The sequence below is a fragment of the Arachis duranensis genome, chromosome 4 (assembly GCF_000817695.3).
Source record: "Arachis duranensis cultivar V14167 chromosome 4, aradu.V14167.gnm2.J7QH, whole genome shotgun sequence".
NCBI classification, from domain to species: domain Eukaryota; kingdom Viridiplantae; phylum Streptophyta; class Magnoliopsida; order Fabales; family Fabaceae; genus Arachis; species Arachis duranensis.
In genome coordinates this window covers 6,224,503-6,242,361 of record NC_029775.3, presented here as the reverse complement: position 1 = coordinate 6,242,361, position 17,859 = coordinate 6,224,503, and the positions used below count along the sequence as shown (strand labels likewise).

At 37.3% G+C, this 17,859-nt stretch overlaps 1 protein-coding gene across 1 annotated transcript; it reads left to right on the top strand.

The window, feature by feature from the left end:
* Window positions 1-14,289: 14,289 nt before the first annotated feature.
* Window positions 14,290-17,476, top strand: LOC107482870 (cytochrome P450 71D8-like). Its single transcript, XM_016103460.3, has 2 exons — window positions 14,290-15,264; window positions 16,748-17,476. Exons 1-2 carry the CDS (start codon window positions 14,365-14,367, stop codon window positions 17,348-17,350), a joined length of 1,503 nt encoding a protein of 500 aa, XP_015958946.1. The 5' UTR covers window positions 14,290-14,364; the 3' UTR covers window positions 17,351-17,476.
* The last annotated feature ends 383 nt before the right edge of the window (window positions 17,477-17,859 follow it).

The following is a 17,859-nucleotide window of genomic DNA, read 5'->3' as shown; positions in this document are numbered from 1 at the left end:
CGTTGAGCGTCTGGAGTTTCCTGTCCAAGCGAAGTTTGGTTATTTTGGGATGTTGCATTTTGTATTTATGCTATGTATATATGTATATAGATTATCCTCTATATATATTTTATGTTTGTCCCTTTTAGAGGTTGACTTGAATAAACAGTTGTTTATTCTGTAGTTTGAGTTATGTTTTGGATTGTATAAATATATATAATTATATACTCTGGCCGACCTTAGCTTCACAGGTCGAGTCTGGAGCTTGATATCTATGTTTAATGTTTTGAAATTCTGATCTATATATTATGTTTTTAGCCTTCTTTCGATCTTACCTATCCGTTTTACGACTATCCGTGCGAGTGTGACACACTTTTCTGTTTTTGTTTTTGTTTAATTTATTCTTCAAGGCTCCTAGATATGATTTCTTTTAACTATATTTATGTACATATTTTACTTTTAAAGGTCGTAATAACTCGTCACCTCTACTCTACAACTTAATCGTAAGGCTCTGTGTGGTAAGGTGATACATTATGGTATCAGAGCAGTTCGTTCTTGTAGAGCCTGAGGGACGGACTGACTACGCTTTTGAGCATACTCTAGGTGTGTGTATATGCTAATTAGGATATCTAACTGATATATGTGTCATATTTGTTTATGAGTATGCATTTGGGACTTTGAAGCATTAGACTTGAGATATTGAGACTGATCACCTTGATATCACTTGTTTGGTGTGAAAAGGAACCAAATGATGACTCGTGGACGTGGACGCAGTCGAGGCAGAGGCCGAAATAATAATGCAAAACCTGAAACCACTATGAAAATCCTGTGAACTTTACGAACGCTCGGGAGAACATGGCGATTGCTATGTAGGCAACGACTGAGGTCCTTGGTCAGCAAGTTAATAACGAAAACGGAGGTAACGACGGTCATGGGCCAATGACCTTAGCAACTTTTCTAAAGATAAACCCACCAACTTTTAGAGGAACCACAAATCCTACAGAGGCTGATATTTGGTTTCAGGCAATGGAACGAGCTTTGCAAGCGCAATGATGAATCCACATTTCATGGTATTTATTTGCTTTAATTGAGTGGATTTTATTGACTTTTCTCACATTTATTCATTGAAATAGCATAGTTTCATGATTTCTTTTTAAATTGTGCTTGAAAGTAAAAATATGCTTTTTAGGCCTTATAATTGCTAAATTTTATTCACTTTAATTCCATTTGATACCTTGACGTGTTTGTTGAGTGATTTCAGGTTTATAAGGCAAGTATTAATTGAAGAAGTGAAGAAAAAGCATGTAAAAGTGGAGAACTCATGAAGAAATGAAGTTTTAGAAATCTGCCATGCGACCCGTACGCGTCACCAGAAATTTCGTCAAGCGACGCGTACGCGTGACACTCAACACGTGACTTCATTTAATGCAATATGCTGGGGGCGAATTCCGGTCCTTCAAAGTCCAATCCAACTCATTTCTGAAACTATTTCAAGTCTAATTCAAGAGGGAACAAGAGGGGAGAGCAATTAGGTATAGTTTAGAACATGTTTTAGGTCATTTCTAGAGAGAAAAGCTCTCCCTTCTCTCTAGAATTTAGGATAGATTAGTTAAATTTCTCTTAGATTGATGCTTTGATACTTGTCTTGATTTAGTTTTCTTTACTATTTCTTGTTCTAACATCTTACTTCTTTTAATTTTACTTGTTATTTCTTTTATTTGGTTATTTTATTGTTGATGAACTCTTGTTAATTTTAATTTATATTAATGTAATTTGATATTTTTATGTTTATTGATATTTAATTGAGTTGTTATTATTAATTTCTTACATTTGGTAGCTTTAGATTTTATTTTTATTGCAATTTAATATGCTTTTATTTTCATGCATACTAATTGTTTGATAAAATGCTTGACTTAGATTTAGTGTAGTTTTTCACACTCTTACCTTGGAATTGAGGACCTAGGTGACATTGAGTCATTGATATCCATTCTTGATTGATAGATTTGGATAGTTAGTTGATTTGATTTCCACTAACGCTAGTCTTTCACTAAGCTAATTAGTGATTTGGCTAGGACTTGTGTTATACCTATTTGACTTATTCTCGATGTTAGGATTGACTAAATAAGATTAACTCTCCATAATCAACTATGTTTGTGGTCAATGGTTGGGATAGGTAACTTTAACTCTCAATCCTTACCAAAAGGTTTTTTAACACTTGAATTTCCATTTCTTTTAATTAATTGCCTTGAGTTTGACTCCTTTTGATATTTAATTATTGTTTGTTTCTTTAATTCCTTACTATTTGCATTTCTTGTCTCTTGCCATCAACCCCCTATTTCTTCATAGTCAATAATTGAACACTTCGTTGTAATTTCTAAGGAGAACAACCCGAAAATTCAAACTCCCGGTTTATATGTTTTTTTTTTTGAAATAAAGTAGCTCAACGCAGTAGAGTGGAGCAAAATTAAAGACAAAAAGACGAACAACACCTAGAAGAATACAACTTAAAAACTCTCCATGTCATCTCCGGCATAGCCATCAACAACACAAAGAGTGCACACCTTTCCACTCTTCATTGCTAAGGAAGGTCATATTGATGATTTCTTCAACACTTTTGCTTTCATTCTGAAATATCCTCATATTCCGTTCCATCCAAATGTTCCAGATGATCGCACAGAAGCACCTCAATCGCTGCTTTCGTTCCTCCTTTCTACGCGGCTCTTCTATCCAACTTAGGAAGTGGTCCTTCATTAAATCCGGAAAAGACCATAGTCGGCCAAACACAGACAACCAAGCATTCCACACCTTCCAGGCATAAACGCATCCAAGGAACAAGTGATGGACCTGCTCAACATCCATGTTGCATAAGACACACCGCGTATCATCCTGGTTGAGAATCCCAATCCTACTTAGCCTTTCCTTCGTGTTCACCCTGCCTATCAAAACAAACCAGGTGAAGAGCTCTACTCTTGGTGGAACTAGACCTTTCCAGATGGAGTTAGTGAAGCTGTAACTGGTAACATCCTCCCCAAGCATTCCCTCTTGTAGTACCTGCACAAAGGAGTTAGTCGAAAAAATACCAAGTTTATCATATTTCCACACCACTCTATCCTCCCTAGTATTTACTATCCTCACAGATCGCAAAGTCTCGTGTAACTGGCCCAGGAGCCCCAACTCCCACTGGAAAAGTTCTCGCCTCCATAGGAAGTTCCAAACCCATTCCAGCCCATCCCATAACCCACACTCCCCAATAAAAGAACCACACTGATTTGAAACAGAGAAGAGACGGGGGAATCGATCTTGCAAGGCACCAGACTGTAACCAAACATCCTCCCAAAATCTAGTCCGACGACCATCACCAACCTCCATGGAGAGACCTGTAATCATCTTTTGTCTTAAGAGTGGATCTGTTATCTGTATCTGGCATATATCCTTCCACGGGCCTCCTCTGGTAGGTAGCACCTGAGTGGAGAGTAACTCATCCGGTTTCAGATTATTACAGGAACAAACAACCTTTTTCCACAAAGGACACTCTTCCTTAGCAAACCTCCACCACCACTTAAACAAGAGTGCAGTGTTCCGAACCATAGCATCGCCAACTCCCAGCCCCCCTAATTTCTTTGGGGCCTGCACCAACTCCCATCGAACCAATGCCATACCATGCCTGCCATCTTCCTTGCTCCATAGGAACCTTCTCTGCAAGGAGATTAATTTGTCCGCAACTGCCTTTGGCATCTTATACAAGCTCAAGTAATACACCGGCAGGCTATTCAACACTGATTTTATAAGTACCAACTTGCCAGCTTTGTTCAGCACTTTAGCTTTCCAGAGGCTCAGCTTCTCTTCCACTTTATCAATAATAGGCTTCCAGGTCTTGACCAGCTTTGGGCTAGCACCCAAGGGAATTCCAAGGTATCTAAATGGAAGTGTACCCTCCTTACAACCCCACAATCTGCACATTCGTTGTACCCATTGCTCCTCGCAGTTGATTGGAATCAGACTAGACTTATCAAAATTAATACTAAGTCCGGACATCAGCTCAAACCATCGTAGCAGTCGCTTGTAGTTCTTCATGGTCTCATCTTCTGGTGGGCAAAATAGGATAGTGTCATCGGCAAACTGAAGATGGGATAACTCCACCATGTCTCTACCAATCACTAAGGGAGAGATACGCCCGTTCCTCACTGCCTGGCCAACCATCCTATGAAGAACATCCACAACCAGTACAAACAAGAACGGAGAGAGTGGATCGCCTTGTCTCAAACCCCTTTCCATCTTAAACGGTTTAGAAGGTGAACCATTAATCAATACTGACATAGAAGCTGTGGTCACACACTCCTTAACCCAAGCTCTCCATCTGCACCCAAATCCCATCTTCTGCAGCACCATATCCACAAAACTCCACTTAACTCTGTCATAAGCTTTTTGGAAGTCAAGCTTGATTATGGCTGCCTCCTTATTCCTTCTCTTCAACCAATGGACTGTTTCACACGCTATAAGAGCTCCATCATGGATCTTTCTACCCCTCACGAACGCACTCTGAGTCTCACCTACTAGGTCTGGCATCACTGATCTCATTCTCCTGACTAACACCTTTGAGATAACCTTGTACACACACCCCACCATACTAATGGGCCGCAGGTCTTTGATCTCCTTTGCACCAATAAACTTAGGTGCCAGCGCCACCCAGGTTATATTTGACTCCGCTGGTAACCTGGATGTCTGGAAGAATCCTATCACAGCAGCCGTGAAATCAGATCCAATCTCTGCTCAGCACCTCTTAATAAAATTCATGTTATAACCATCATAACCCGGCGCTTTAGATGACTCGCAATCCCAAACTGCCTCCCTGATCTCTACGGTCGACGGCATTGCCTCCAACATCGCCGAGTCTTCCGCATCTATCCTCTCCACAAGACCATCTCGGAATCCTAGCACAGGAGAAGCTTCCTGATGGTATAGATCTTTATAGAACTCTCTGATTGCTATTTTTATTCTAGCTTGGTTCTTCACCATCCTGCCATTAACAACCAGGGAATCAATCCTATTATTTCTTCTTCTTGCAGACGCTATATTGTGGAAATATCTGGTGTTCTTGTCCATATCCTTTGCTTGTCTAGATCGAGACATCTGTTTCCAGTGAACCTCTTTCCTCACATACCACCTCTCACAGCAAGTAACTAGCGCCTTTCTTCTAGCCTCCATAGTTCCATCATACACTCCATTACCTACCAACTCATCAACCTTCCTAATCTCTTCCTCTATCCTCTGAATTTTGTTGTCCATCTCCCTGAAGTTGTCCTTGTACCATTTTCCCAAAGGAACCGTCAGTGCTTTCAATTTATCAGTGAACTGCATCTCTCCTAAACCTCTCCATTCCTCCTTCACCATTCAAAGAAAACCGTCATGTGTAAACCACGAATCAAGACTGCGGAAAGGCCTTGGACCTCCCCTTCTCATATTCTCTTCCACTATTATAGGACAGTAATCTGACAGGCCCCTGGGTCTGCCCTTCAACCTCATGTCAGGAAACTCTTCTAACCATTCCACACTAACCATAGCCCGATCAAGACGACTGCACGAGCGGCCACGAAACCAGGTAAACTTACGATCAGTGAGCGGGAGATCCACTAATTGCATATCCTGTATCCATTCCTTAAATTCCTCTGCAGACCTGGACAAACTATCAGCACCTTTTCGTTCCTCCACGCACACTATTTCATTGAAATCTCCCATGAAGCAGCAAGGAACCTGGCACAACCCAGCTATGTAGCTCAGCTCTTCCCACACATGACTCTTCTCTTCTCTATTATGTGCACCATAGACCAAGAAAAATGCACAGTTGAAGCTATTCTTTAACATGACTCCTTCAACACCCAACCACCTATCTCCCTTGTAACAGTTATTCATTTTAAAAATTATTTCATCCCACGTCAACAACAGGCCCCCAGATGCACCATCCGAGCCTACATATTCCCAACCTGCCCCATCATTCCCCCACAACCGTGCAACATCAAAACGCGTTACTATCCTTCTTTTGGTCTCAATCAAACCCACCATGCTCAAGTTTTGTTTCATTTTTAACTCCTTCACCATCCTCATCTTTCCATCACCCCGTAACCCCCTAACATTCCAAGAGCTGAAATTCATTTAGAACTATAAATACACACCTGCTTTTTATGCTTGGGCCTGCACCTTCGCATCTTCGCCCTCTGTTTTGCCACTTTCTTCTTTCAAGCAATCTACTCGTTCTGAGGCTGAAGGATGGCCATGATGTCCTGTTCCTCGTCATACAATTCAGCCCCTAATTCCATCGCTAGCGCCAGAGTTAATTTATTTTCCATCATCTGCGCCTCAAGCCCCTGGGTGTCACTCTCTCTGTCCTCTGCTCCGCTTCCGCATTCGTCCTGCCCGGGTCCAGCACCGTCAGAGCCTTCCCCAGCACGTCCACCAGCCCTGCTACCTCCATTCTGCTCACAACGCAAAGCCTCAGCTGCTCCCAGAAGACCATGAGAACCCTCTTCTTCACTGTTCGTTTCGTCAGCCCCAGTCTCCTGAACAAGCCCATCTGCCAGAGGCAAGTCGTGCTCCATTCGCGCCGTGGGACAGCCTCCATTATCGCTTCGGGACTGGCAGGTTACCCCCCTTTCCGCTTTGGCCACTCCACGCTCCTCCCCATTACGGTCCGACCAGTGGGCTGCGCCGCCGGCACTTCCCACTCCAACCTCTCCTCGTTCGCCGGATGCTCCACCAGTTTGACCCCATCGTTCCTCACGGCGCTCCACGACGCTTCCTCCTGAACATGGTCGACGTCGCCCACTTCCGCCTTCACCAGCTCGAGATTCATTGCAACCAGTACGTTGCTACGCAAGGGGCTCGGGTATGAGAGCCCGCTCCACGTTCCTCATCCAACCCGGGTCAGGATCATTGGCCAATGGGTGAAGGCCCAATCCGCTGTAGCTATTCTCCAAATCCTTTCCTGTATTTCTGGCCCAATCCTTAGATCCACTTAGGTGTTTTTGTTTGTCCTTTTTTCCATCCCTGCCCAGCCCATTATGCATTGAATGGTACATGCACGTAACTGTTCTCTCTGAGCCCTCCTCATCATTAGCACCGTTATCATCTTCAAATTCAATAATCCCTTGATTCACAGCACTAACATCTTGATACGGTGCGCCGTTTTTTCGCCTCTGATTGATCTTGCATTCAATCCAGTCATTCAAAAAATCTTCTGAATTGACAAAACTGCCCTTACCATCTGCCTCCGTCCTCTCCACCATCATCAACAAACCATCGTCGTGGACGTCATCCTTAAGGGAGCCCGGTTGCCGAGTATCCCTTTCCTCTCTCGTGGTCGATGTATCATGAACCAAGACTACCCCATTGCTGACGCCATTACCCAGATAGTCCCCTTCGACCTGTATGTTCCACGCATGTTGGCCACCCTCATTCACGAATACGTTGTAGGCCTTGGATCCAACAACAAGGTGAATTTTCTCCTGTATCACACCCAACACACCCGTATCAATTTGTACTCGACCTGCCGTGAGCGTACTGCCCGTTGCTGTTTCCTTTGCACAACCCACTACAGTACCCCACCTTTCTCCTATCTTGGTAAAGGTGTCCACAGACCATGCGCACAATGGTACCCCCGTACAGTCGAGCCATACCCTCCGAGACTCACATCGCTCTGACTCCTTGCACCTCCATACCCGATGAAAAACTTGTAATAGGCAATTCAACTTAAACGTGTAAATCTCATCCGCATGGTGGATAGTATCACAGGTCAACAGTGCTTTACAGGCCCCCATTTCCCGGACTTGGATGACAGAAGGCAAGTTTCGCCTTACCAGGTCCTTCAGTGAGTGGAAATCAATAGGCTTTGTCGTGATCCCTACCAGACTTCTATGTATCCAGTCCACATTCTCTGCCATCACTGCAACTTCCACATTCTTTATCCCGTCTTCTTTCGGCAAATTCTTTCTGTTTTCCTTCGTTTGTAACCCATTTGCAGTCGCCAGAGATTCATCCTCCCCTGCTCCTCTGGGCAACTCCTGTGATGGTGGGTTTAACTTATGTTCCCCTCTGCGTCCTTCACCTTTCTCCGTAGTACTCGACGTCCTTCTGTACTTTGCCTCCCCCACAAAGACCACCTGACCTCTCAGTCTCATCTGATTCATCTCCGCTATCACTTTTAATGCCCCCCTTTTTGTCGTGTACCGAATGAAGGCAAACATATGAATGTTCCCATTTTTGTGTTTCCGGGACAGATAGATATCGTTAATCCGTCCAGTCCAGTTGAACAGCTGAAACAATTCCTTCTTAGAAATGTCTTCTGGAAGGCGATCAACAAAAATGGAGAAAGACTCTTGTTCTAATCTGCGATATTCTTCGCTGTTCCAAATCCTAGGGTCCTTTCCGTTCTCACTAAACCTACCCGTCCCCGTGTTTCCCCCCCGCTGTCTCACTCGCTCTCTCACTCGCTCTCTCATAGATACAACATTAATTTTTTTATTTAATGAATATTTTTGTCAATATTTTATTTAATAAAAATTAATTTTTTTTTTATTTTCATTATGTATCATTGTATTGTACTATTGGCTAGATATTTTTAGCCAATAACCAAGCGTCTTTGTCAAAATCCAATTATTGATCTTGGATTTTTTGTATAAATATATTTTTAGTGAATTCCTTCATTATTTATTATCTTCTTACGATCAAATAAAAAGTATAGCTATTACTTTAAAAGTTGCATTTTATCGTATAATAACAAAATTAACAGGTCTAGAATATATCCTTTTATAAAATTGAAATCATAATTTGGTTGCTGATTTCTTAGAATAAATAACCGTTTTCGTATAAGAAAAATTTTGTACTACACAAAATTCAAATTAATAAAAAAATAAGTATTATTTTAATTCTTTATATTTGAGGTGAAATTGTCTTTAATATTTTTTTTTAATTTAAGATGGTCTCTCACAATATATTTAGATAAAAACTCAAGTGCAGTTAATTTTACGTGAAGTTGATATATAAAAACCGTTAAATGAAATGAATGATTTGACTAAATTTTTATCTAACTACTCTTAGTTCATCTGAAATTGACTGTAACTGAATTTTCACCATATATTTAATGCTAAAATTATTTTTTTTACAAATTTATTTTTTATAAAATTTGATAATTAAAAAAACACACCATGTTTCTTGTCCCGTCACCTCTTTCTTCTTCTATCACCTTTCTTCATCTTCTTCCACTACTTCGATCTCATTTTCTTCTTCCATTTTCGCCCTTCTTAAGTCATCGAGTTATTGTCTGAGCTACCCCACTATGCCACTAATACCAAAATGTTCTTTAACAAAATCTCTCCCTCCCAAGTCACCGTTTCTGGCATGAGAGTAGAGCCTTGAGAAGAAGATCGCAATCAATGAAGGAGGTCGCTTCTTCTCCATCCACCACCATCACCTCCTCGGCTGTTGTCATCCCTTTGTCCACTTCACTACAGTTAGAACGCTAGATGATGATGACTTTTTCTCCAACGACGATGACAATTGCACGTTCTTCGATTATATCATTGTTTTGATTTGGGATAATTTTAGATTGGAACTTAAGAAGTTCTCTAATTTAATCTTTATAGATAATTTAAAAAATTAATATTAAATATAATTTTAGAGACTATTATTTTAAAAAATATTATAGACAATTTTGATTTTGAATCAAATTTTAGAATCAAAACAATAATTATTCTTTAATAAAATGAGCATGTGTTAATAGAGTGTCTAACATAATAAATGAGCATGTATTAACAGGGTGTCTAAGATTACTTTTGTTTATAGTAACGGGATACTGAGATAGAGATTAAGAGTGAGTATGGGTCGAATTGGTTCGAGTTTAGAATGAAATTAGAATCGAACCAATTGAATTGTAATTGGTTCGATTTAGTTCAAATTTATATTTTTTTGTATATGTATCCGAACCAAACTAAATCGATTAAAAATGGATTTGTTTGGTTCGAGTAATTGGGTATCCTATAAAACATAAATTTATAAAAAAAAATAAAATTTTTATCTTAAAAATTCTGTAAGTACAATAAACATTTAAAATCAATAGAAATATTCAAACATGTTAAACACCAAATATAATATATTAAAAACTAAACACATTCAAATCGAAACACATATTAAACACTAAAGACATTAAAATTTAAACACGTTAAACACCAAACACGTTAAAAGCTAAATATAAAAGTGTAATAGAGAAAAACTCAAAATCATTAAAAAGCATATATATTTAAATTTTTTTATTTAATTAATACATGGTCGGGTCTACGGGTTGGTTCGGATTCTGTACTTCAAGAATCGTTACCTAAACCAATTATTAGAGAGAGTCAGTGGTTTGGTTCGGATCGGACCCGATTACCCGTTGGTTCCATAACCAATTTAATTGGTTCAGTTTGGGTTCTGATGGGTAATCGAGTACTCGCTACCCATGCTCACCCCTAACAGAGATATAAAATCGTGTTTGGCAAATGAGACAGAGATATTGTGTCTAGACTCTAGAGATACTAAATCTAAATTAATGTATTTTATGTCCATCTTGACAAAAAAGACAGAGACACACTAACAAAGAACACATTTTATTTTTTATTTTTTTAAGTTAATTGTCCATAAATACTGCCCAATCACATAAATGCATGCCTAAGAAAATAGCCATTAAAGAAAACAGCCCATAAATGATGGTTGGTAAACTTTATCAAATTTTCAACAATCATGGAGAAATTTTGTCAAACTGAAAAGATGAACAGATTTTAAGAAAAGAGAAATATTAAAAAAATTATCATAATTTAGAGTGCATATCCATTTTGGTCTTTAAAAAATTTTAGACTATATATTTTTGTTTCTAACTAAAATTAATTATTCGATTGGTCCTTAACAATTAATTTCGTCAGTCACTTAGGTTCTTGATTCCGTCAACTCTAACGAAAGACAAAATGATCCCTGAAAACTCTAACAGGGGACAAAATGATCCCTGACAACTCTAACATAAGACAAAATGATCTCTGACCCCTTTATTCGAAAATAACCCCGTTCTTTCCTAATTTTTATCATATCTCGTATAACCCTAACATTCATACTCTCCTTCTTCACCTTTACAGCCTTCTTTTCCATCTTTTCTTTCCTCGTCTTTAGCTATAAGATTAAGCCATGGTGTAATTGTCACACGTGTCGCACCTACCTCAACATATCATGGACTACACACTTCCTAAATCTTTGTGACTGGTAAATCCACCTCCTCTGCACTTCACCTATCAAAAGCATTTACTTCCACGTCTTCGATAACATCACCTCCACGGCTATTGTCATCCCTTTGTCCACTTCACTACAGTTAGAACGCTAGATGATGATGACTTTTTCTCCAACGACGATGACAATTGCACGTTCTTTGGTTCTATCATTGTTTTGATTTGGGATAATTTTAGATTGGAACTTAAGAAGTTCTCTAATTTAATTTTTATAGATAATTTAAAAAATTAATATTAAATATAATTTTAGAGACTATTATTTTAAAAAATATTATAGACAATTTTGATTTTAAATCAAATTTTAGAATCAAAACAATAATTATTCTTTAATAAAATGAGCATGTGTTAATAGAGTGTCTAACATAATAAATGAGCATGTATTAACAGGGTGTCTAAGATTACTTTTGTTTATAGTAACGGGATACTGAGATAGAGATTAAGAGTGAGTATGGGTCGGATTGGTTCGAGTTTAGAATGAAATTAGAATCGAACCAATTGAATTGTAATTGGTTCGATTTAGTTCGAATTTATATTTTTTTGTATATGTATCCGAACCAAACTAAATCGATTAAAAATGGATTTGTTTGGTTCGAGTAATTGGGTACCCTATGAAACAGAAATTTATAAAAAAAATAAAATTTTATCTTAAAAATTCTGTAAGTACAATAAACATTTAAAATCAATAGAAATATTCAAACATATTAAACACCAAATATAATATATTAAAAACTAAACACATTCAAATCGAAACACATATTAAACACTAAAGACATTAAAATTTAAACACGTTAAACACCAAACACGTTAAAAGCTAAATATAAAAGTGTAATAGAGAAAAACTCAAAATCATTAAAAAGCATATATATTTAAATTTTTTTATTTAATTAATACATGGTCGGGTCTACGGGTTGGTTCGGATTCTGTACTTCAAGAATCGTTACCTAAACCAATTATTAGAGAGAGTCAGTGGTTTGGTTCGGATCGGACCCGATTACCCGTTGGTTCCATAACCAATTTAATTGGTTCAGTTCGGGTTCGGATGGGTAATCGAGTACTTGCTACCCATGTTCACCCCTAACAGAGATATAAAATCGTGTTTGGCAAATGAGACAGAGATATTGTGTCTAGACTCTAGGTCTATTAATATCAATTTCAGTTAATTGTCCATAAATACTGTCCCAATCACATAAATGCATGCCTAAGAAAACAGCCCATAAATGATGGTTGGTAAACTTTATCAAATTTTCAACAATCATGGAGAAATTTTGTCAAACTGAATAGATGAACAGATTTTAAGAAAAGAGAAATATTAAAAAAATTATCATAATTTAGAGTGCATATCCATTTTGGTCTTTAAAAAATTTTAGACTATATATTTTTGTTTCTAACTAAAATTAATTATTCGATTGGTCCCTAACAATTAATTTCGTCAGTCACTTAGATCCTTGATTCCGTCAACTCTAACGAAAGACAAAATGATCCCTGAAAACTCTAACAGGGGACAAAATGATCCCTGACAACTCTAACATAAGACAAAATGATCTCTGACCCCTTTATTCGAAAATAACCCCGTTCTTTCCTAATTTTTATCATATCTCGTATAACCCTAACATTCATACTCTCCTTCTTCACCTTTACAGCCTTCTTTTCCATCTTTTCTTTCCTCGTCTTTAGCTATAAGATTAAGCCATGGTGTAATTGTCACACGTGTCGCACCTACCTCAACATGTCATGGACTACACACTTCCTAAATCTTTGTGACTGGTAAATCCACCTCCTCTGCACTTCACCCATCAAAAGCATTTACTTCCACGTCTTCGATAACATCACCTCCAACCCCGACAATGTCAACGACATCCTCAAGACTAAGTTCTAAAACTATTCCAAGGGCACGTCTTTCTCCACTCTCCGGCAAACAATATAGATTGTTGGACATTAGGACATCATGAAAATATTCTCCTTCGACATCATATACAAATTCTCATCTGAAATAGACACCGAGTGCTTCATTCCTTCTTTCCCGGAGTCCAAGTTGGCAGACAGTTTCGACCTTGCATCCAAGCTATCAGTACAATGAGCAATGTCGCCGTTGCCGCTCATATGGAAACTGAAGCGATTTTTCGGAAAAGAAGCTGAAGGAAGCGATCGGAGTGGTGGACAATGTGGTCATGGAGATGATAGGACAGAGGAGGAGGGAGATGGCAACGATAACAACCGGTCTTAACAAATCAGACTTGCTGTCTAAATTCATAGGATCCATGGAAGACGACAACTAGTTGAGAGACATAGGCATTAGTTTCCTGAGTATGAATTGGTTGAGAACAAGTTGAGAATTTTTTTTCTTGTGAACATTAAATTTATAGTGTGCGTTGTGTAGTTTGAAGTTACAGTGTTAGACTATTAGTGCTATGCGAGATATGATGGAAATTGGGAGAGAACATTGTCGTTTCCGAACAGAGGGGATCAGAGACTATTTTGTCTCCTATTAGAGTTGTTAGGGACTATTTTGTCCTCCATTAGAGTTAACGGAGTAAAAGACCTAAGTGACTGATGGAGTTAATTGTTAGGGACCAATCGAATAATTAATTTTAGTTGGAGACTAAAGTATTCAGTCTAAAATTCTTTGAGGACCAAAATGAGTATATACTCCATAATTTATTATTTTAATTATTAATTAGTATTTAATATTTAAAAATATGGGATAAAAAATATTATTGAATTACTAAACAAAAAAAAATTTAAGTTGATAATTAAGTAATGAGCAAAAATAATAAATTCTAATAACTACCTGACATTTCTCTTGTAATAAACTCTTATAATAAATCTTATAATAAAGATCAATAGACAAAATTATCAAAAGACTAATATTTCTCTAACATTTGAAAAATTTTTTAAGAGTGTTAGAAGCCAATAATTTTTGTGATTTATAACCATTAATTAGTATTATTAATATTTTTAATAGTATACAATTATATCCAATAATGTAATATATGTATGTGTACGCAGATGAGAAGGGAGAAGATTTTTTCAGTACATTTCTTCACTCTCTGAACTATTCCTACAAATCCCATCTAACCAAGCAATAATGGAAATCCAATTTTCCTACGTAATCATCATCTCTATCCTCTTTGCAACAACCCTATGGCTAACAAAGAACCTAAAACAAAATAGCCATACCCAGAAACTTCCACCAGGACCATGGAAGCTCCCTCTCATAGGAAACCTCCATCAACTAGCATCAGCAGGTTCACTTCCACACCATGCTCTCCAAAATCTATCACTCAAATATGGCCCCATCATGCACCTTAAACTAGGCCAAGTTTCTGCTGTAGTTGTTTCATCTTCAGATGTTGCAAAAGAGATTATGAAAACACATGATCATGCTTTTCTCCAAAGGCCAGAGTTTCACTCTGTTGCAATCTTCACCTATGGTTCAAAAGATGTTGCTTTTGCCCCATATGGTGATTATTGGAGACAAATTAGGAAAATGTGCACTTTAGAGCTTCTAAGTTCCAAGAGGGTTCAATCTTTTGCCTTCATAAGGGAGCAAGAAGTATGTAACCTCATAGAATCTATTCATTCATGTGTAGGTTCTGAAGTTAATGTTAGTGAGAAAGTGTTTTCCATGGTTAGCACAACAGTTTCAAGGGCAACGTTTGGTAACAAAACTAAGGACCATGAAGAGTTTGTAGGTGTGGTTAAAGAAGTGGCGAAGATGACTGGAGGGTTTGACTTGGTTGACTTGTTTCCTTGCCTTAAAGTTGTGACAATGGACAAGGCGAAAATGGAGCTGCAAAAGAAGCAGGACTTGATCTTGGAGAATATTATCAGAGAGCATAAAGTGAATTTGAAGATGAGATCCAAAGAAGGCATGGTGGTGGGAGAAAAAAGGCATGAAAACTTGATCGATGTTCTGCTCAGGATCCAACAAAGTGGAGATCTTCAAGTTCCACTTACAGATGACAGTATTAAAGCAATAATTTGGGTAATCAGTATTGTTTTGCTTTATAATCTTGCATGCTAGTTATGATGCCACCGTTATTTTTTTAATTTGTCTTTTAATTTTGGCATATGAAACCCGCGACGCTTTGCCGAGTTGTTGTACATGTCGGATATATTTTAACATATCAAATTCATCTGTTAGGAATTTAGGAATACCACGCAGAAAGAATTTAAATTATGAGGAATGCTAGGGGGCCAGCAATTTTGGGATTTATAGCCATCAAATAGCCATCAATGAGACTTTTAATGGTGTGAGATTAATGTGAGATTTCATCCAATGGCTCACTCTTCTTTGATGGTTACATGCTGGCCAGAATTTGATAAAATTGCTGGCCCCCTAGACTTTTCCTTAAATTATTTTAAAAGTAGTTATTTGATTTATTCAAATCGGTTTTTTTAAATAAACCATTTATATAAAATAAATCGGTTTTTTTTTAACCATACAATAACACGTGTCAACGATCCAGAAGCAACTTCACCTGCAATCGACTGCAGGTGAGTTTCCACCATTTTAGATACGACATTTATTAATATTCATCGGATACATATATCTGTTGTATCCAACTGTGTCTTAATAAAAAAATAAAATTTTTTTTAGATATACTTAAATATCGTTAAGTATCAGTATGTTCAGTTTTATTCTTGAAATAAATTTAAAAATAACGTATATTATTATTTATTAAAATAAAAAATATTTTAAATATTTTATATAATTAAAATAAAATATTAAAAATAATTAAAAATTAATTTATAATTTAATATTAATAAAATATCAAAATATTATTACGATTTATCTAAAAATACTTTATATTTTATATGTATGCATATTCTCGTATTTTATAAGATTTTAAAATTCGCGTGTCAGCATCTCCTGTGTCTGTATCAGTGTCCGTGCATCATAGTACCTAACTAAGTGTGGTAATTAACGCAGGCCAAATATCGGTTCAGAATTTCTTTAATAAAAGAATCGCTTTGTTGCAAGTATAGTTCCAAACCGACACATGATTCGAATCAAAGTTTAATTTCTGTTTGTCATGAATGCAAACTAATAAAAATACCAAGAGTATTATATCTCGAGTCGTCTCTCAAAGGAATTGCAGTGAGGTATACGTGTTATCGGTTATGAGAATCAGGGATTAAAGATGATGATAGGCAAAAAATTAAATGACAAAAAATAAAGGTAACAAATACTAAAAAAGGTATCTTGGCAAGGATTGAGAATTAAGGTTTTCTATCTTTGTCATTAATCATAACATCACAATTACCAGGAATTAATCCTACTTCGTTATCTTCAACATCAGGAGAAGATCAAATAGGCCTAGTTCCCAATTCATAAATAATAACATCAATGGAAACTAAAAATAATATTTTTTTATAAAAATACATGTCAATTTACTTTACAAATGAGAAAAAAAAAGGTGAAAAACATGGAATTAATGAAAAACATGTTTTGGACACCTATTTAGGACATGTTTGCGGCAGGGACCGATACTTCATCAACAGTACTAGAATGGACAATGATGGAATTGATGAGAAACCCATCAGCAATGAAGAAGTTACAAGCTGAAATCAGAGGAAGGGAAACACTATTACGTGAGCATGACGTGGAAGAACTTGTTTACCTAAAGTCAGTAATCAAAGAAGCATTAAGATTACACGCTCCAGTTCCTCTGTTGCTTCCAAGAGAATGCACTGAAGCAACCAAGGTTAATGGCTACGATATTCCGAAGAAGGCGAAAGTGATAGTAAATGCATGGGCGATAGGGAGAGATCCTAAACACTGGGATGATGCGTTGAGCTTCAAACCGGAAAGGTTCCATGGCAGTTGTGTTGATTTCAGAGGATCGAATTTCGAGTACATTCCGTTTGGCGCCGGAAGAAGAATGTGTCCAGGAATTTCCTTTGGTTTATCAAATGTTGAGTATGCTTTGGCTAAGTTGCTTTACCACTTCAATTGGCAAGTTCCAAAAGGAATCAAAGCACAGGATTTAGATGTCAGTGAAACATTTGGATCTGTGTCTGGAATTAAGAACAGTCTTTTCTTGGTTCCCACTCCATATATATCATGAATTGAACAGAATGAAACATTGAGGTGTTTATGGGAAATAAATAATAGGTTGGGTGTGGGTGATGTTTTCTACTTGGATGCTTTAGCAAGAACATTGTTCTAATATGATTCTGTTCAATTTGCATTGATCTCGTTATAATTATTAGGTACTAAACAAATGATATAGTAAAATAGTAAAATATAGAGATGAAAAATTAAAAATTTACATAAAATATGAAAATAACTTAATAACTTCCTTTGAGAATTACAACTTCTTTAAATAAATTACCATTTTTATCCATGAAAGATATAGATACTGACAAATATACTCATATAAAAATAAAACGACAATTGTAACCACGGAAGATGGTCTCCGTGTGCCAAGAGTACCCGAATGTTGGTTACACAATTGGTCCGTTAGGGTACTGTTGGCACACGAAGGTCATTTTTCGTGGTTACAATTGTCGTTTTATTCGTATACGGGTACATTTGTCAGCGTCTGTATCTTTCATAGTACAAATGGTAACTTAT